Source organism: Cyrtonyx montezumae, unplaced genomic scaffold (assembly GCF_038088225.1).
Source record: "Cyrtonyx montezumae isolate F1298 unplaced genomic scaffold, pur_monq_1.0 scaffold_32, whole genome shotgun sequence".
In the NCBI taxonomy this organism is placed as follows: Eukaryota; Metazoa; Chordata; class Aves; order Galliformes; family Odontophoridae; genus Cyrtonyx; species Cyrtonyx montezumae.
The window spans coordinates 4,795,910-4,817,263 of NW_027072037.1; the positions used below are offsets into that span (position 1 = coordinate 4,795,910).

Sequence of the window (21,354 nt, forward strand, 5' to 3'; positions counted from 1 at the left end):
TGAAAGCAGAGGGGATACTCAGCACTCCTTTCCCCTTACCACTAACCAGCCCCCAGCCAGCAATGTAACAGGCAGTTATTAGGTAAAACATCCCCTTCAGTGGGAAGCACTCCTATCCCAACAAAGCCACCAGGAGAGGAGAGGTGCAGCGAGGCAATGTCTTTGCTGCAATCGGGGACAATTTACTGGAGATCATTTACGGAGCATTCACTTTGCATCTCTGCATCTGTCTGAAGCAGTGTGAAAGATCAGCTTGTTGCACCACGGGTAATTAAGAAAGATTGTTTGCGTGTTGGTGTCATGCTGTACCATTTGTGCAGTGCACATACGACCTGCTGCAGAGCAAAGTGTATGACATGGTCTGTGGGCTGTGAAACCTGAGCTTCTTTCCACCTCCACATCCCTATGTAGGTTCTTCAGGATGCGAATCCATTTCAAGTGCTCACATTAATGCAAATGTACCTCCTCTTATGTAAATCAGCAATCAGCTTGATTTCCACTCCCAGGAAGTCAGCAATTATGCAGAAAGTCAAGGTTAAAGCAAAGAGAGCTTTACCATTCCCTTGATTAAGTGCACAGCAAGACGCTCAGCTGTGCTGTGCAGGAATAGCACCAGAAACTCAGAGGGTGAGAAGGATATGGCACTAGCAGCAAGAATGAGGATGAGAACAAAGGTTTTAAGGCTTCATTTATACATATATATATATATACATATATATGAAACTACAAAGTATTTGTCTCCCAGGCCATGCAGAAATGTGTGGCTTTGAAGGGTGGAGTGGCTCCATGTAAGAAACCTGAAAAAGAGACCACAGAGCTGGGAATGATTGCAGCCACCCTTCTGCTGGCCTCCTCCAGGCTTCATGGCAAGCACAAGGCAACCTGAAACCAGTGTGGACTGAGCCATGAAGTTGCTTATGTTTTTTCAATCAAACATACTACTTTCCTTTGATGGAGCCACAAAAGACCATTGCAGCATCTGAGTATGAGAAAAGATGGCCACCTATGTTTTAAATGAGGAGACAGAGCTTTTACACACACAGTTTCTAAATGAGGAGACAGAGCTTTTACACACACAGTTTCCATATGTCCATATTTTCTGCTGCAGAAGTTTGTCCACACCATCCCAGATATTTTTTACATGGTGTTCATCATTTTCTACATTAGCTGGTTTTGCTCATTACTGTGTTAAGATGCCTCTAGTGCTTTAAATACCCCCACAAAAGGTTATGTATTGGCTTAGGGAAATCCACTTCAAAAGGATCACAGACTCATTAAGGTTGGAAAAGACCACTAAGATCATCCAGTGCAACCATCAACCCACTAAGTCTGACCATCAGCCCCATCAAAGTATTCTGGTTAAGCCCTTTCACTGCATCTGCTGACACCACAATCACTGTCCTTAAAGCTTCTGTGGTTGAAAAACACCATGAGTGGTCTTCCAGGTCATATAAAGTGAAATTGACATCTGCTTCCTGAAGTCTCTACAACCCCACCACAATGACCAGGAAACAACACGTGCTCTTACCAACCTAAGACCCCTTCTTTGGCCAATTTTCCTTTCTTCAGAGAGCTACCAGGTCTTTCTCATGGAGATCTTGTTCCCTCCACAGAGAAAATCCCTTTCAATCAGTGCAACTAACACATCAGGTTTTGTGCTGGCACATTAACTGGGGAGAAAAAACAAATATCCTGTAATCTACACCACTTAGATGCTGAGAGCTTCACCCTTTCCCAGCTTAAATATTCCAATTACAGTTTACTCAGGCAACCAAGAGGAGCAAGATACTGAATCATCTTCAGTGAAGTGGTAGCAATTTTCCAAGCACTTTTTTTTTGTGTGTGTTTTTTTTCATACTAGCATATCTGATAAGAAGCTGTGTCTAAATCTGTGCTTAATGTTACTCTGCTCAGAACTTGTTAAACTGATCAAAAATATTCTCAATACGGAAGAAGAAAATAAGAAACAAAACATAACCAAGAAGAAGCAAGAACCTGTTCAAGGCACAGCCCCTGGTTACCCAAGCACCTCCACACTGCGTAGTTCCCACTGGGCTGTGCAGTAGAAATAGCACCCAATGAATTTGAGTGCTCTCAGATCAATTTAAAACCCAAATAGGGTTAACCAGCGCTTCAGCCAATAATTGTTGATGCACATGTTGCATTCCCTTCCAAGAAAAGTATCTGTCCACCCAGTTGCTTGCTACTCCATGTACCTGATCTTTGTCAACTGGATAATAAGAGCATTAGACAACAGGGAGGGTGGTTCATCCTTGGCTGGATGTGCTGATCCTGTTTTCTCCTTCCTTCTCCCTGCTGAAAACATTTCCCTCTGCCTGCCCCAAAATGCTGTCTCTCAGTGCCAAAAGGGAAGGCAGAGATCTGGGCTATGGGGAAAAAAAGAGGAAAACACTGTGGCTGGCAGAGACCTGGTCTCTCTTAGGAATCTAAAAGATCCATTTTGAGTAGACATAAATGTTAAAAATTTAAATGTTTTGTTGTCTATATACAGTAACTATATTATATATCTTCTGAGTGCTGCTCCAAAATTAATGCCTCCTACTGTATTATGTTGGCCCACATCAGAGGTGGCTGTGGTTGGGATGTCAGAAAAGCCTGAACCTTCACACCAGTATTCTGTTACATGCTGTTGTCGTGCTACAGATGGCAGCAGAGGTGCAGACTGACAAAATGGCACCTGACATGGAAGTGAAGATGAAGCAAAAATGTGAAATGGTATCCCTCCATGCAGAAAAATGGCCCCCATTGACATTCATTGATGTTTGCTGAGTGTTTATGGAGACTGAACAGTGCATGTGTGCACAAGTGAGGTGGTGGATGTTGTTTCAGCAGTGGCAACAGCAGCAGTGCGTCAACCCTGCTGAGGCAGGATTGTACAAGCACAGCATACAGGCTCCTGTTCACAGTGGGCAAAAATGCAGAGCTAATGGTGGTGACTATGTTGAAAAATAGCGTTTTGTAGCTGAGAATTTACTCTATCAGTGTTGCTGTGCTCACTGTATCAGTTGTAGTTTCCACGGAATTAAGTTGGAGGCGTTACTTTTGGAGCAGCCTACACATCTGCAGCCCAAGACGATTCCTCTTCACTCAATGAAGTCCAGACAAACCAACAGGTTGGATGCTCGTGGTCTAGATGGAAGAATGTTTTTCTTTTCTTTACATTTCCATTATCTGCAATTCCTGTAATCATTTCATACCACGAAGCACAGAGATTTATATTCTTTCAATAACTTCAGTCAAGGTAGAGCATGATGCTGTCCTCACAGGAAAAGTTATTTGCAGAGAACTTAAAACTATCTTTACAAAGTGATTAGCAGAGAGAAATCTAAACTACCTCTTTCCCAATTTTATTGCCCAGCAGGACTTCTCAGTTCTGATTTCATAAAACATACTGTGTTTCATTTACTTCAGGAGTCACTGAAATCTCAGAACAATCCTTCTCATAACACTGTAATTTTACAACACAGATCACACACTTTCAGTCAGCTCTGAGTCATCATCTAGGAGCCATCCAACCTCAGATACATCTTGGAGCCCGCTCTGCTAATATTCATCCAGTCATATTCCAGACATCTAGAGTCAAGCTGAATCACTCTCAGCACTTGCTGTAGTTAGTAGTTGGGTAGGGATAGTGATAGGAGGATGGTTGGACTAGATGATCTTGTAGGTCCTTTCCAACCTTATGAACCTATGAACCTATGAACCTATGAGGGACACAGCTTAGTGGGCATGATGATGATGGGCTGATGGTAGGACTAGAAGATTTTAGCAGCCTTTTCCAACCTTAATGATTCTATGATTGTAGACATAATCAAGTAAAAAAGGAAGAGTGAAAAAAATGAACTGGAAAAGAGAGCAAGGTTCATTTACCCGAGTATGTTAACAGTATCTGCTGCCCGTGGAATGGGCATGGTAGGACCAGGATTTTTTCTTGTGTAATTCCATCAGCCCTCTTCAACCAACCCTTTCTATTTTCTTGAAAGCCACAAAAGTTCATTGTGATATTTATCACTGAAACCTTTTTTAAGTCACTGAACACTTTTTCCCTTTACATCATAGATCATTTTTAGCTCCCAGTTAGTTTTGGCTAGGAGGTCAGAGAGTGGCCTCTTAGCCAAACAGTCTCTTCTCTCATTCCCACTACATTCATCACCCTTGTTACTCCTGGCCAGCTCTCTCATTTTCTACTGCTAATTTATTATTCCAAAGATTCTCTGTGTGTTCCTACATACAATTTTGTTGAAGAACATTGTTGTCTGTTTATTCTCCTTTCGGACACCATGCCATTTAGATTGAGTAATTGTTTGTCCATAATCTGTATTCTACAGCAATGCAAATGGTATACTCATTTTGCAGCTGAGTGGCTTTGATGTTGGGCTGTGCTGTAATGCCCACAGGAGAAATAAATTACACTGCAGATGATGAATTACAGCTGTTTTCTGAATTCCTCCACTTCAGACATTGTTTTAGTGCAGAGCTCCCCAGGGGAACTGTCTGAGTTTTGCTCTGTGCTCTACATATACACTTGGTGAACGAGGTGAACCTCTTGGTCATATGTGAACAGAGAGAGGGGAGTTAGAGCACTAGGACTGGGAAGCTGCTCCGTGTAAGGGTGAAAAGCCTTGAATTTACGAGTTAAGACTGACTGTAGGTGAAGGAAATCCACAGGAAAAAGAAAACAAACAAAAAACACAGAAATTGGAGTTAATGGCTGATTAGTTTTTGGTATCATAGCAATATCACAGAGCTCCAATTAAGAAATGTAGAAGTCTAGTGCTGCCATACAAAATGTCAAAATCCTCTCTCTGGAGACTTACTCATTAAAAGTGGCAAATCAATTGCGTCTTTTGCAAAGTGTAAGAAGGTGGTCTGGGCACTGTAAAGGACTCTGCAGAAAGGTGCTGCACTTGACAGTTAAATGATAGCGCACAGGAAAACCTCCAGAGAGCAGTCTTGATACCCTATCTTGCAAAGCATAGAGAATTGTTTGAGATGATAGTTGACTTTCTTCCAAAAAGGCAACGTAATCCTGACAAAGTTGAGCAAGCTGGAGGTTGGGCTACATGATGTTCTGAGGTGCATCCAGACTGAATTATCCTACGAGTTATTTTGACTGAGTGTTCAGAAAAATCACGTTGTCGTTCTCTACAGGCAGAGGTCTTGGAACTGACAGAGACAAAACGTGGCTCAGAACAACAGGAGGAACAGACGAGTCCATCAGAGCAGAAAAAACACTTCTGTAAGTTATAAACAGTCCATCAGAAAAACTGCCGTTATGTGGCACTCGAAGAGCCAAAGTCCAAGAGGATTTAGACCAATCTCATATTGCTGATATCTTCCTGGCTCCAGTCACTGCTCTTTCTAGCTTTGTTCAAGTATCTCAGAGTTCGATTGTGATGTACCTATGAGAAAAGAATAGAGAGCAGCCAGTCTTCTCAATATGAGGTTACCATATTTACCTATAAAAAGGATCACCTTATAACATTTTGAAGTATTTGCCTGCAGCATACCTTTACATACAAAACTATAAGCAATAGGAAGTGTATGAATCTCTTTAGGTAAATATACAACTTATTTTACAACGTATTGATGGGCATACAGGTGTTCTCATTTGTATGACATCCATTCAGTTATAGTTTCAGAGTTCCTACAGTTTTACAGAACGGGTTTTTTCCAGTTCATATACATACATCAATGCAAAGTCAACCATTTAAAGAACAGATAAATCAGGCAGCAACTGTATAAAATGTTAAGGAAGGAGGAAGTAAGTCCTGGAGGAGAAAGGGTTTTGCTGTTTACTTTTCTCCCTGTACTACAATTCTTGCACTGAATCATGACTGCATAAGTACCCAGCTTCTGCTCATACGCTTAGAAAGCGTGCTTCTGCAGTTAATCAAGTACGCGTGCTTAGGTGCTGAATGAATTTAAACACCATCAATGGCATGTGTTGCTGAAAGCCTGCCAATTCAAATCCCACTCTGGAAGACAGATGCTTACATTTCTCCAAGATTCTATCTGAAATGTCAAAATTGATGCTCTTAATCTCACCCTAAAACACTAGCAAAGTGAAGAGCTTTACTAAACACTCAGGGCTCCCTTTGTGAGACAGTGAAAGAGATTGGTCATAACAGATGTTAATCATGTCGCTTAACACAATACACAAAGATACACCTGCACTACAGTGTTGGCAACAAATTAAATAATGAAAAAATAAATAATGAAGAGCAATATTCCAAAAGAGCAGCATTTTCTGTAACAACTGCAGTCTGGAAGGAACTGCTTGGAGCAACTGGCAAGGATAACTTATAATTAGAGCAGCATACAGCAGTCTGGTATTGGCTCCTGTGCTCTTCAGTTACGGGTACTTAACATAACACAAAACTGATGAGTTGGGCAAGTTCCATCAGCTGCGCCAAGGGTAATGTTACCTACACGCCTGGGCTGCTCTAACAGCTTGTTGGTACAGAAAAAAAAAAAAAGGGTTACTTGTTATCACTCCACTCCTGGCAACATGGCCCTGAGGTGCCTTGAATCAGCTCTGGGAGTTTTCATTTCAGGTGGTAAAATGATGTGCCTCACTAAGCTCGGGAAAAACTCTTTGCATTTTTGCTCTTTTATTTCTCTGTCATTTTAGAAAGTTGAATCAGGCAGGTATGGAATTGGATGGTTTTAGGAGACTGTGCAAAGGAGCAGACGACACCATGCGGCAGTCACCAGATTTATGTCCCAAACACTCAGCTTCTGGTATTATAAGATCAATCTCTTTCAGCGATTCCCCACTCCAGCTGTTCCGTTCTGTATAAATAACATATTAACCAGAGTAGGGAAGAATCTGCAGGGAGAACCTGGCTGCTGGACTGTAGTGTCAACATATATTTTTCTTCACAGCATATTTCTCACGTATATGAAAATGCACACACAAGGATAGATCTTTCACTCTGTGCTTGTTCATGAGAAAGATGATACAGCTTACACGCCTAATTTCAAATCTGCATGCATGACAGAGAATCCCTGTAAAATGACAAACTACCACTGAAGTATCGTGGCTTTTCCTAGTGGATCGTATAGGTAGTTTTCCTCATCTCCTGGCCCAGCCCTTTCCATTCTTAAGTTCACTTCAATGAACACTTCTGTTAAAACATTTTACTACTCCAACACAATATATAGGGACAGTGATGGGGGTAAGTGCAGCTATGCATTTAATCACTGCATTTTATTGAGGAATAATTCTCAGTATGAAAAGCTCACTATGGCACCCCAGGACTGATGGACTTTTAAAGTTACCAAGGGTGGTGCTGTCTGCAAGCAGATGAAGTGTATTAAACAAAAATATGCTTGCATGGAAATTCCTGCCACTTCCTGATACACATACAAACCCTCGCTTGCTCCATCTTCTGGCACTATGGACACAAAATCCCATGACCTAAGATTCTGTTCCACTTGCTGGCACTGAGATCATCATACACTCACCATGAAGAGCCTCTTATCTGGGAGAACAGATTGAAATGGAGTTTAATGAGACTGTGCTGATGAGATGCAGGGCACGGGTAGACAAGCATACTGAACACAGCCTGTTCACAGGCAACCAACCACTTTTTACTCCTTACACCTCTACTTTCCCATGCTTTTCCCTCCCCAGACCAGCTTGATCCTTCTTTTACTCCACCTGCAACAGTAGCAGGACTGTAAACTGAACCAGTCCATGCTGAACATACCACTAGATTCCAACCTGCTTTCACTGCCAGGAGGAGTAGAGTAGAGGAGGGTGTTTTTCCTTGCTGGAGAACACCTGGACAGAAGGGCTGAACATCCTCGTATATATCAGCTGTCCTGAGCCTCACCCCTTTGGCAGCTACCCACCACCACATTACACTCTTAGAGAGTCACAGCAACCAAGAGAGTTAGAAGCAAAATAATCACACTCATCTTCAACAATGAAGATAAAGGAACTACGTACTCAGCACTGAAGGAACTACAAGCTGATTGGCCTAAAATCAGTCATTATGGAGGCTATGGTGCAATATTTTAAGTCAGGAAGGCCAAGAAGTTCAGTCAGTATGGATTTACCAAAGGCAACCCAATGTCTTCCACAGTGAGTTGTCTGGGAGGATAGCAGCCGACGTTGCACAATGTGACAGTAGCCAAACTGGGGATTAAGGACTGGATGTCTAGATAATGAAGTGGTTGGGTGGATTGTCAGGACCAACCCGTGGCCAGTTACAAGTGGCATGCCTCAGGTCACTACGGTTTATAGTTCTTACTGATGAGCTAGATGTGTGTGCTCACTAAATTTGCAGATATTAACCAACAAGGGTGAGTGGTTGATGGGCTTCTGAGAAACCTGGACAGGCTGGACATTGGCTGACAGAAATGTCACATAGTTCAGCAAAGTCAAATTTAGCCTCTGGTATGGAATAACCACTTTAATTTTGTATCCAGCAGGTTGTGGGAAGCTATTTTCCCCTTTGCTAAACAGCTGTTAGACTCCTTGGAGTACTGTGTCCAGCATGGTTCTCCCCAGTTCAAGAAAGGCACTCACATACTGGAACAAGCCCAGTAAAGGGCCACCAGGTGACTAGGGAAACATAACCTAGAGGGCTCACCAGTTTGCCTCTCAACATAAAGCCTCAGTTTATCACCAGAATACTCCTTTAGGCTCCATTGGAAGTTACATAGTCACTTAGACACAGCCAATTTAAATGCCCCCACGTACCTGATACATCCCCAGAGGGCTGACTTAGAGATTACAGGAGGCCCATTCACTTCTGAAGCTTTAAGGTAATTTGAGCCAAATACAATCCAAGTTATTTCAGCGTACTCAGGACTGCATTACTGCTTGCCTGTTACCAACTCAGCCTGCTGGGCACCTCCCTCACCGAATGCAGCTTAAATACTGGAGTATTTCCAAGATATCTGTTTGTACGGGAAACACCTTAGCCTAGCAACCCAAGTAATTGTGATAGCACTGGCATGCTGGTACAGAAACTGAGAAAATGAACAATTTGCTTAGTTTCTGCAAGTCTCAGTAACAAAACAAGTTGGACTATTAAACCTGCGATGCTGCACTGCTGCACTGAATTGAATAGCTTTGGAAACACCCAAACTTTATTTGTCAGCGAACATCAATATATTATTTGTATTGAATGCAAAGTCCCTCTTGTGAATAGACAGGGAGCTCGAAACAACAAAATCAACAGAACTGGCTACAGCTGAACTTTGTCCTAGTTGTATATAGAAATACATTTATATATGCTTCTCCAGGATGGCAAGACTCAACTGATGATCATTTAAAGTTTTTATGTATGATGTACATATGAAAACCCTGCCTTGCATTGTCCTGCAGACAACCATATGGTCACTATTCCTGTTCATGAGCAGCCTGCCCTTGTCCTCTAAGATGTATAAACAGGTATGACTGAAGACCTGGGCAAATCTATTGTTTAAAACTGAAGTGCATAATCTTATACGATACACAATTTCTGATGAATTCTACAGAAAGCAAGAAGAAAGAAGTCAAAGAAATTTATTCATGCTATGCAATTCTTCTGCCATATTGGACAACTACACAATGGGGGGAATATGTTTTATTGTAAGGGTACACCCTAGAAGTGCCTGTTTTTCTCCACTGATTGAAGAAAAAAGAAAGAAACCTATGACTAACTCAGCTTTGTGCAATCTATCTACACATGTAAGCCTGTTTTAGAATGAACAGCACACCTACTAACATTCGTTTACACAGGAACCTTTAGAAAAGACTGATTCTGCAAGCAAGCTGTAATTGCAAGGCACACAAAGGACTTGGAAAAATAAGCATTTAAAGTTTACAGCACTCTGCAGAATCTGTCAGTTACGTGTCACATTGTTTTAGTTCCATTATGCTGGAGGATAAATGATATTTCCTTCACGAAAGGAAAGACCACACACAGATTTTTTTAATGCCATAATGTTTCTAATTCTAAAATGCCATAACACCAAAGTGCCATAACACTGAGGTGACACATTTCAAGTGATTTAAAACTTTGTAATAGTCAGAATGCATTGCTAATGGCTTGCCAATTTTCATGTCTCCAGCCTGACATTTTACTTCACAAAATCAGCCATATTTTTTATCACGTACTGACTTTATTATGAAAGGAAAATCCTCTGCTAATAAAGTGTTTTGGAGAATACCTCACGTGTTACTTTTGGCCATTTATTGATGATAATACAGTCCTATCTTCAGTATCTAATAAGCAATTAACAGAATAACATTTAGAGAGTGAGATTTCAAAACACACTTACTAAGAAACTTTACAACAATTGTCACCCACAAGTTACAGAGCAGCACATTAGTGTACAGGTGGGTTTCCTTTGTACCACGTCCTGAATGTGAGCAGACAGTCCTGCCATATCTGCAGAATCCCTTCAAAATGGAAGGAGGAAGACTGCTCAGAAAGCCTTTCAACACCAGGCTACTTGCTTCTGGCATATCATTACATCAAAGTGGCTCTAAAATGACAACCAAATCCAAGCAGACCTGTGGGAAGAGTTTTACCCCTGACGAGAACTTACTATCCCACTGGAGAAAAAAAACAAACCATAAACATTCTTACTTATCAGAATAGGAGGAAGGAAGGAAAGAGTTTTCCCCAGGTTTATATCACAAAATCACAGACTTGTAGGGGTTGGAAGGGACCTCCAGAGATCATCGAATCCAACCATTTATACACGATGCTTGCAGATGCAGAGGATTTTTTCAGTATTCTCTACAGTGTTAGATTAGAAAGTAGATTAGTAAAGCATCCCCTTTCAAAAGCCATATCTTTGAAAAACAAATTGCTTCGCAGAAAGGCTCACTGAGAAATAGCATACAGTTCCTCACTGATATAGAACACCAATCTTCTATCACCTTAGAGAGACATTCTGCTCAGCCCAAAATGCTGCTGAGCACTGAGGCTGCAAGTTTTTGGTGTCTTTAAGAATCTTTGTATCCCTAGCAAGTATCACCTCTGATAGGAGAAATAGCTACTCGTTAGTGTTTCCTCATAGGGTACAGAATACTCTCACGCTGACTTTCTAGAAACACTCATGCAACTAGTCATCATAAATCTCTAATGTAGATCCGAATCTACTTCATGAAATACACATGAAAATAAATCTCGACTTCTCATCACCGTGCTGTAACATGATCACTATGAATTCTACGCAACGCCGGTGTTTAATAACGTATGGAGCCTTCAAGCTCTGTTTAAGCTGACAAACTGAACGTGCAGGTGCTGTTCAAGTATTGAATAAACATGGATTAGATTATCCTCCTAAATGAATGAAAATGTGTTACAAGACTGTGGTCCTGGGCAGATTTGATGTTTCTGCAATCTCAGCAGCACTCTATTGATACTATTTAATCTACCAAGTTAGAAAAAATAGCACAACATATCTACATCTCTAGATTTCTTCTACAATTAGCTCAGCGAAGTCTAAGACTGGGACAAGCATGAAAAATACTTCCCTCCAACACTCTCTCAACTCTCAAATGGTTTCAGTATGGAAAATATCTGTTGCTGCAGGGGTTTCTGTGTACCTATTGGCTCTCCCCAGGTTTTCCTTCGTTGAACTTGTCCAATGCTTCCTTGGGGCCAAATAAACTCTTGGCATCGCAGCCTCCTGTGGTAGGGAGCTGCAGAACTCAGTGAGCTGCTACATGAAAAATCACCTCCTTCTGCTTACTTTGAACCTGTGCCCTCATGTTTTCAACAGCTCCCTTGTTAAAAAATCGAATGAGAGCAAACACTCAGCTCCTGACTACTTCCCCTGTACTGCAAATGACTTTGTAGCCCATGCTCTCTCCCTCTTCAATTATTTCTCACCCAAACGAAGAAGCTTAAGAAAACCCTGTATGTGATACCTTCAAATATTATTCATGGTCTTTTTCAATCTTTGCGATTCTGTTTTTTATTTGTTTGTTTTTAATGGGAGAAAGACATGGGAAAACTGAATTCATATGTCAATTCACCAGCGTCTTCCTTACTATTCCCTTCTGCTTCTACAGTAATTCTCAGTGGATGGGTTTTTTGGCTATTAGCGATTGCTGAAATGGCTCTTTGTAAAGCCCAGATCTCACTATGGGCTGATGCCCAACAGCTCAGAGACCACACGTGCAATTAGTCAGAGCTTTTCCTGACACGTATCCTTTTGTGTTTATGCACCCTTCGTTATAACTGCGGTTTTATTGCCCACCTAATCTTTCACGACCCTTTCACAGTTCTGGAATTGCTCCTTATTTTCACTACTGTGCATAATTCCACGACTTTGGTGCATTTTGTCCTTGTGGGGGCTGCTGACGAGCGCTTCCCGCCCCCACGGCCGCGCAGCCGCACTCTCGCGGCTCAGCTGCAGCGGGGCGGCAATGGCGGCGGGCGGGAGCGGGGCGGAGCGGAGGCGTCGCTATGGGCGGCCCCGCTCCGCTCGGCGCTCCGCTGCTCAGGGCTGCGGGGCCGTGCTCCGAGCTCGGGGATGCGGCTGTGAGACGCGGCTCATCCCGCGTTGCCAGGCATGGGGCTGGGCTCGAGCTCCGAGCTCCCGGACGGAGGAGCCGAGGGCTTCCACGTACACGGGGTGAGGCGGCGCGGGGCGGCGGGCGCTGAGGTGAAGGGAGTGGGGGAGGGGTAATGGCGGCGCGCCGCCTCCGCGGGGAGGAACGCTTAAGGGAAAATGGTGGTGCTGCAGCTGGGGACGCTGCGCTGAGGCAGAGAGGAGTGTGGAGGAAAAGCCTGGATTGATATGATGTGTGTGCACATATATGTATATATGTATGTATATATATAAATTCGCAGCTGTGAGGTGTGTCTCTCGTTACCTCATTTCTGGTTCAGTCAAAAAAAAAAAAGTAAATATTGACTCCAGGTAATAATTAACTCTCTGTCGCTTAACCCATCCAAGTGTGATTAAATACATACATATATATATATATATATATATATATATATGTTTTGTAGGTTCAGGAGAACTCCCCAGCTCAGCAAGGAGGGCTGGAGCCTTTCTTTGACTTCATCATTGCCATAGGACATACCAGGCTGGTAAGGCTCTCTTCTAAAACTTTATTTTCTTTTTTTATTATTTTTTTTTCCTGGGGTATCATGATCACGAGAGATAGAAGCCAAAGATGTCGTACTGGATGTTGTACTTGGCATTAAAAAAGTGAAACAAAACCTGAGGAGTGCTGTGGAAGCCAGTTGCCCTGGCTTCTTAACATGTTAACTGTGTGCTTGTGGTTTGCTCATGGATGTGTGTTTTCTGCCTCAAGGTGAATATTGAGCTGGTGAGTCAGCTGTGAGAGCACAACATTTGTTTAAGTAAACTTGATGCAGCATTTGATAAAGAATAGGAAAGAGTCGTGGGCAGGAGGAAAACTGCCACGTGGCCTGTCTGCTTATGCTCTGGGGCTGGACACGCAGTTCCTGTATGGTGGGCTACTGAGGAAGAATTGAGTGAACCAGATGAGGTTTAACAAGAGCAGGTGGAAAGTCTTGCGCCGAAGGGAGGCATAACTGCATGCGCCGGTAACATGTTGGGGGATGAGCTGCTGGAGTGGAGCTCTGAGGAGAGGGACCTGGGGTGTGCTGGTGGATGACAGGTCAGCAATGAGCCAGCAGTGTGCCCTGGTGGCCAAGAAGGCTAATGGGATCCTGGGGTGCATTAAAAAGAGCGTGGCCAGCAGGTCAAGGGAGATGATCTTCCCCCTCTACTCTGCCCTGCTGAGGCCTCACCTGCAGAACTGTGTCCAGTTCTGGGCTCCCCAGTACAAAAAATACAGGGATCTCCTGAAGAGAGTCCAGCAGAGGGCCACAAAGATGATAAAAGATGTGGAACACCTCCCTTATGAGGAAAGGCTGAGAGACCTGGGCTGTTCAGCCTTGAGAAAATCACACTCAGAAGGGATCTGATCCACATCTAAAACTATTTAAGGAGTGGGAGGCAATGGGACGAAGCCAGACTTTTCTCTGCAATGTGTGGCAATAGGATAAGGAGAAATGGCCACAAACTGAAACACAGGAAGTTCTGCACAAACGTGTGTGGGAACTTCTTCACAGTGCAGTGATGGAGCACTGGAGCTGCACAGTGAGGTGGTGGAGTCTCCTTCTCTGGAGATATTCAGGACCCACCTGCATGCCTACCTGTGCAACCTGGGCTTGGGAGCTGCTCTGGCAGGGGTTGGACTCCATGGTCTCTGGAGGTCCCTTCCAACCCCTGCAATTCTGTGCATTTAACATACTGCTTTGGTTTGGAAGGCTCACGTCTTCAGCTGTGTGTGTGTCATCCAGGAATCAGTACTAATCAGCCATGAAGCATTGCCACTTATTGTTGCAACTATGTAGTTAAGATCTAACATTCCTCACTTACCAGCCCTTAGGAGAGGAAAGTAAGATTAAACTGAATGTTAGTAGTTACTTTTTGAGAAGGATGTGAGCTGACAGCACAGGCTGCTCCTGGATAAAAGAAAACTGCTGCTGGACTGATTGTAAGACATGAAGTCTAATGGCTGTTTTGGTTCTTGGTATTCAGATTGTTCCACAAGCATGGCATCTGTGTTACAGGTGCAACTAGAAATAACATTAACCATATGTATGTCTTTCTGTGCTCTACAGAATAAAGAAAACAACATGCTGAAAGATCTACTGAAGGCAAATGCTGAAAAAGCAGTGAAACTGGAGGTGTATAACATCAAAACAATGAAAATAAGAGAGGTGGAGGTGATCCCCAGTAACATGTGGGGAGGACAAGGCCTTCTCGGAGCCAGTGTACGGTTCTGCAGTTTCCAGGGGGCCAACGAACACGTGTGGCATGTTTTGGTGAGTCAGAATCCTTTGCCTGTCTGACATATTGTTGCTGAGCCAAGAACAGAATGTAAATGGCCATTTCCAAACTTCCTCTAAGTTAGCAGTTTACATTTTTTCATTGCTGGAATTTATTCAATCTAGAGGGTAAACATCCAAAAAGTGTCTTGTAGCTTTGTAGAATGGCTTGGGTTGGATGGGATCATTACGTTCCAGCCCCCCTGCCACAGGCAGGGCCACCAACCTTCAGTTTTACTATTCAGAGTTGAAACTTTTTATCTGCTCTTTTTGTGTGTGCGTGTGTTCTGTTTAATGAGGTATGCCATTTATAGAAGGATTGCTAGTTCGTAGTCTGAGGTATTCCAGGAATGTTTTCATAAGGATTTACAGGTCCTTATGCATGAGAGTGTCACTGTATGTAGAATGCAGATGCAGGCAGTTTGTCTCCTGGTGGCTTCTGCTGTTCCTATAACCTTGTTTTAGTGTATATTTTTTGAGAGTAGTTTGTGTACAAAAGCACAGTGCTGAAATCACAAAGAGGAGGGGAGCACAGTCTTGGATGCTTGAACAGGGTTCAAACAGAGCTGTTTGAACAGGGACGAGTTGTTGTCTGTCAGTGCTGCCTGCCACTAAGAACAAAATGAACCCCAGTCCAACCAGACCATGCAGACTGTGTGATGGAAAGAAGGGCACTTAGTCTTGTGTTGAAGAAACAATGGCAAAGTGAAAAAAAAGAAAAGAAAGGATTCTGTCTCGATCGGTGTTTCTTTTGGCTCCACTTTGTCAAAGTAATATTCACATACAAAAAGCACCAAAAAATTAAAAGCAGGAGGGAGAGCTGGAAGTGTAGAACAGCCTAGGAAAGACTGAGCTGGTATTTTCCTATGCCTCTGGTTCCTGTAATAAATGCAGCTTCTTATCCTCTTCAAAACATCTCATTTTCAAATTGGTCCTTGTATTCTTGCACAATGTTGCACCTAGTATTGGACTGTTTGAAGAGTTCTGTTTTGTCTTGTAGACCAAATGTTCTCTTCTTCTGTTGTCTTTTGAGATAGCTTTCCATGGTGATCTTTGGGCACTTTCATCTTCTGAGAGTGCAGGTGACAGGTGTCATTCTTTACAGGATGTGGAACCTTCGTCTCCTGCAGCTGTAGGTGGACTGCAGCCTTACACTGACTACATTGTTGGATCTGATCAGATCCTGCAGGAGGTAGGGCTCATGTTCCTTCACACAGTGCTTGTCTTCATGCCTGCTGTGTTTATGTGTTTGGATTTATAGCTCCGATTGCGTGCACATAAAACCTATGGGGGTGGTTGTTTTGGATTTTGTGAGGTTAATGTTTGAGATGCTTAATGGCTGAGGCAAATGTTACCTGTATTTACTCATTTATCTATTAAAATATGGGAAAAAAAGCAACAGAACAAAACTGATGCACATCAGTGAGCTGTAATCAATCTCATGTTGGAGTAGATGCCTCAAATACTGATGTGCTTCTAGTTCCTCGTCTTTTGCATTTAATAACTACTGTCATTTCTTTTCTTAGTCAGAAGATTTCTTCTCGCTGATTGAATCCCATGAGGGAAAGCCACTGAAGCTGATGGTTTATAACACTGAAGCAGACTCCATTCGAGAGGTAGTTGTGACTCCCAATGGAGCTTGGGGTGGAGAAGGAAGGTACTGATCTGCGGACAGCCACTGGGTGATGACAGGTTATACACTCACTGTAAATGAGCTCTTGTTAAGAATATTATCATTGATTACAGCTTGTTGTTTTCACTTTAAGGCTTATTTCTTTGTCACACAAAACTGTTCATCCTTCTATTACAAAAAAAAAAAAAGCTGGCTGAGAAGTATTAGGTGTGTTCTGGATCTAATCCTGTTGAGTTGACAGTGATGGTAAAACCTGTGCTGACTTCCTTGTTAGCAGATGCTACATGCTCATGCTCTAGTATTTGGTGAAGCAAAAACAAAATGCAAATCGGGTCACATCATATGTTTCATGAAGATATTGAAAACAGTTAACCAAAAGCTGAGCTACATCTGTCTGAGTATCCGTTGCACAGTGTTTTGTGTGCTTTCTGTCAGTAGCAGGAAAGATTCATGCAGGCAGCTATTTCCTGCTGCGTTTTAAGGACTCATTCTTTTTGTTTTCGGGTCAGAATTTAAAAGGCTTACTAGCTTTGTTAAGGACTTCTTCCAACTCTTGTTTTACTTCTGTTGTGCAGTTTGGGATGTGGTATAGGATATGGCTATTTGCACAGGATTCCCACGCAGTCAATAATATCAAAGAAAAAGCCAGAAAGTAAACCACCTTCACCCTTACCAGAAGCTGGAACTCCTCTCCCATCTACTAATGGTTACACGGAGGTATGTAAGGAGATGACATCTATTGCATGTCCTCTGGAATTTCAAAGTTTTCTGCTTGTTTGGAGATTCATAATACAGTATTTTTGAGCAGAGCATAAGTACAAGCTGATGATGCTTAGCAGATGGCCAGGAAGGATAGTTACAGAGAGAAATAGCCTTTATTGCCTCAAAATTCCATCTGGCATCCTTCTGTATTCATCACTGTAGTTGGGTATTTGGGTGCAATAGTGAATATTCCACTTACTCTTTCATTGGTGTTGACTGAAATAGATTTGTGGCAGATACTTGCTTCCTGTTGTGAGGACATGACAACTGTCTGGGTCAGTGCTAAGATGGTTTAGAGTATCCTTGTGACTAAGAAATGAAATACACCTGCAACAGTTAAGTGTCAGCGGTTCAGAGAACATGTTGGCTTTGAAAGGATACACTGTGACCAGTTGTAAACAGTGACTTGCTTATTAGTTTCGGCGTCAACAAGTTTTCTTTTCTCTTAACTTGGACTTGGAGACCTAGGCAGAATGGTGTCTCATGGGAAGGTTGACTTCAGGTGATGCTTGCAGTATGAAAAGATGTATTTTACTGTGTTATTCCAGGCTCCACTCTTGGCACCTACTTCTCAAAGTGACAACTCTGAAATAGTTACGAACCTGGATCATTCCACAGGCCAAGAAACGAGTGGGTATTCCCCAGAAAACTCACTTTCTCCTCCTCCCCCTCTCCAGAGAGTTATGGATCCAGGTATGTTTTCTTGTTTGCTTTCTCCAACCTACTCCCTTTTAGAAAAATAAAAATCTTTAGAGGACATTTAAATGAACCAAAAAGGTCTGAACAAGTTTGAGAATTAAATACAGGACTGTGAGCAGAGGTGTTAGTTTTCCTTAACGTTTTTAACTTCGCTGGACTTCAGAAGTGTAGAATTTTGATGCTGTGAGCTTCACCAAAATGATATTCTGTAGCTGTCAGCTAACTTCTAGGTGCCATTTGTTTAGCTAATAAAGAATACAGAGTTGAATAAATTGATTTCAGTCTGCACATAGCGTGTCTTTTTTTTTTTTTTCTTTCAAGCTGAAATTTTGTGTTCATCTAAAAAGTGTCACAACGTTTTCTTTCTTCAGGGTTTCTCGACATGTCTGGCATTTCACTTCCTGAGCTCAATGACTTAACAAACGTGTCCAGCCTTTCTCCCTCTGCTTCCTTCAGCATGCCAGCAGCAGGCTCCTTCGTAGGCACCGAAAAGCTCATGTCAGACACTGAACCTTCTGTTTATTTTGGTAAGTGTATTCTCATCTCCAGAATGGCACCAACTCATGCCTGATCATGTTTTGGAAGTGAGCTGTTCTTGAGAAAAATCAGAAAGTGGGTTTGGCTAAAATGAGAGGAAGCAGGGAGCAGAAAGCAGGTGGAGAAATGGGCTAAACCTGACTTGTTTTCTTAATAAGGTTGTAAAACATCTCTCGTTAACTGAAAAATGTTGATGATCCAAATTAAACTGAGCTCACGAGTTAAGTATTTTTAAAATCAGCATAAATGAATTGTACAACAGAGGTGTAGAAACAAAACTGAAATCCTAATTGTGACATACATATTTAAAAACTTGACTTTATAGCCCTTCCCTGGTATAAGAATGCAGTAGACTGGATAACTAAACACCTCTTGGAAGTTACTGCCCCATCAGTTTTACTGAGTTTTTTACTGAGTTTTGCAGAGCTGAATAAATGCAGCTTGTGTATTTGGGAGATGTGAATCTACATCCTGTGCCTATAAGAGAGATGTTGGTATGAAAAGACAGGGATCTCCTGGAAAGAGTCCCGTGGAGGGCTACAAAGATAAAAGGTGTGGAACACCTCCATTATGAAGGAAGGCTGAGAGAGCTGGGGCTGTTCAGCCTTGAGAAGACTCAGAGACTCTGATCCACGTCCATAAATATCTAAGGAGCAAAGCAACGAGGCCGGACTCTTCTCAGCAGTGTGTGGTGATAGGATGAGGGGAAATGGCCACAAACTGAAGCATAGGAAGTTCTGCACAAATGTGTGTGGGAACTTCTTCACAGTGCAGTGACGGAGCACTGGAGCTGCACAGAGAGGTGGTGGGGTCTCCTTCTCTGGAGACGTCCAGGACCCACCTGGATGCCTACCTGTGCAAGCTGGGCTGGGAGCTGCACTGGCAGTGGGGTTGGACTCAGTGTATCTCTAGAGATCCTTTCCAACCCCTGCAATTCTGTCATTCAAACAGATACACACTACAGCCAGAGGCACTGTCAGGTGTTGGGGTGTGTGTGAGTTTGTATTGTGAACTACTTCTTAATTTCCCAGAGAACGCTGCAGCTTTGGGCTCTGAAGATATGATGAAGAATCCTGAAGGCTCCACCAGGCAGACAGAGTTGGACCATCATCTGTCTACAGCGTTGTCTTTACCTTCTTTTACTCTTCCTAATGAAATTTCTTCAAAGACAGCACTAGAAACTGATCCCAATAACCAAGAAACAATAAACAGTTTAGAGAGCTCGTTACCCACTACTCAGATGAAACCCGATGGTGAAGCAGCACGTGAACAGAAAGGGGAAGAAGCTGCACAAGGGCACGAGTGAAATGGATGCTGCTTTTGTTTACAGGTGGCCATATGCTGTAAAATTAATTTGGAATATTTTTCTGATCTTGGAAGAACTACGTCCGTTCTATTTTGCTAGTATAGACAACACTATAAAGATAACAACATATCCAGGTGAAATACATATTTTTGTCTTTTCCAATATTGTCCAGCAGATTGGTTTGCTTTCAGAATTTGAATGCTGTCCCAAGTCACCAAATGGAAGGCAAAATTAATGTGGAAACCAGTCAGAGATTGGAGTCTTGGATGGAGTCAGATGTCTGAGTTACTGTAGTGATAAAGGAATAGCTTTTCCTCTGCTTTTCTGTTTACTGTTTTCACACAATTCAGTAAGGCTTTGGGATACAACACGCTGCAGCAGCGTTGCATTGCTTTTTGTAGCTTTATTTTTATTTTGATTGCAGTTGTTTGCAAATAGCTTCTGGAGGTGTGGCACACAGCAAATAGTAAAGCTGAAAGGAGCAGTGAAAAACATGAGGGTGTCTTTATACCTCTCAGGGCAGTGATTTATCACAGAATTTTACTATTTCTGGTTGGGAATACCTTCACTGGAATTGGTACAGTTACCACGGTGAAAATCCTCAACGTAGAAAGGGGATTGGGTACCCATGGGTAAAATCTGTTCTTTATATTCCGTGGCTGGTGTTAGTTTTAAGTACAGTTCTGATGTAAAACAAATCAGAGGGTCGGGATGCTTTCTTCCTGCTTAAGCGACAATGGCAGTCTGCTGAATGACCTGCTAAATACCGACTGTAAGGGTTGTGAAGGCAAAAACACCATCTCGAACAAGGAGGTGTTAGAAAAAGAAGGAAAGAAAAAAAAGGAAAACGAATGTGCACCCATTTCTGAGGATCTAGGCTCACAGGGAAGGAACTCCAGGAGAGCCTTCCCCAGTGGCAGTCAGCCCTTAAATGAGGTGTGAGAGCAGTGCAGCCTGGCTCCACCCCTTCTGAACCACCTTCACCTGTGCTCCCAGGGCTGATGGCTCTTTCCTTCACGTGCTCATTCAGTGGTTCAGGCCGTGACTCAGCAGTTCCCATACAACCGACCTTCTTTTTACTGCTGCTAAAGTAAATTCCTTCTTTTATTGCCTTAATTGACTGCTAGAAGAGTAAACATCCAAACACTAAGTATTTAAAATAGTAATAATGAAGTAATTTCAGTAGGGGTAACTTCCTGAGTTTGGTAACTGAAGCCACACAGGTGATCTGGTTGGTGGATTTTTACTGTTTGTTTAGGACTGCTTCCATCAGCGTTGTTTTTAAGCTCATAGCAATACGTTCAAGAGATGCAGTACCCTAAGCACCTTTTCAAACCATCAGCTCAGGAAGTGTCAAAGCCGCGTTGGAAACGTCGCAGGAATAAAGAGCTGAACGCTTGCAGCAGTCTGTGTCCAGCCTGCTTCAGTCGGTGCGTCCTGGGAGTGGGAGGAGGTGGCTCGAGGAATAGCTGAGGGGCTCCGAATTTCATCTGGGCTGGTGCTGGGGATTACAGCAGGAACTTTCACCTCCGCTGCCTTTCGCTGTTTTTAAGTGAGAGCAGCTA

At 42.7% G+C, this 21,354-nt stretch overlaps 1 protein-coding gene across 1 annotated transcript; it reads left to right on the plus strand.

Annotated features, from left to right (window-relative positions):
* The first annotated feature begins 12,504 nt into the window (after positions 1 to 12,504).
* GORASP1 (golgi reassembly stacking protein 1) lies at positions 12,505 to 20,108 on the plus strand. Its single transcript, XM_065744909.1, has 9 exons — positions 12,505 to 12,615; positions 12,996 to 13,076; positions 14,646 to 14,849; positions 15,958 to 16,044; positions 16,379 to 16,509; positions 17,061 to 17,202; positions 17,796 to 17,940; positions 18,318 to 18,473; positions 19,515 to 20,108. Exons 1-9 carry the CDS (start codon positions 12,553 to 12,555, stop codon positions 19,787 to 19,789), a joined length of 1,284 nt encoding a protein of 427 aa, XP_065600981.1. The 5' UTR covers positions 12,505 to 12,552; the 3' UTR covers positions 19,790 to 20,108.
* Positions 20,109 to 21,354: the final 1,246 nt, after the last annotated feature.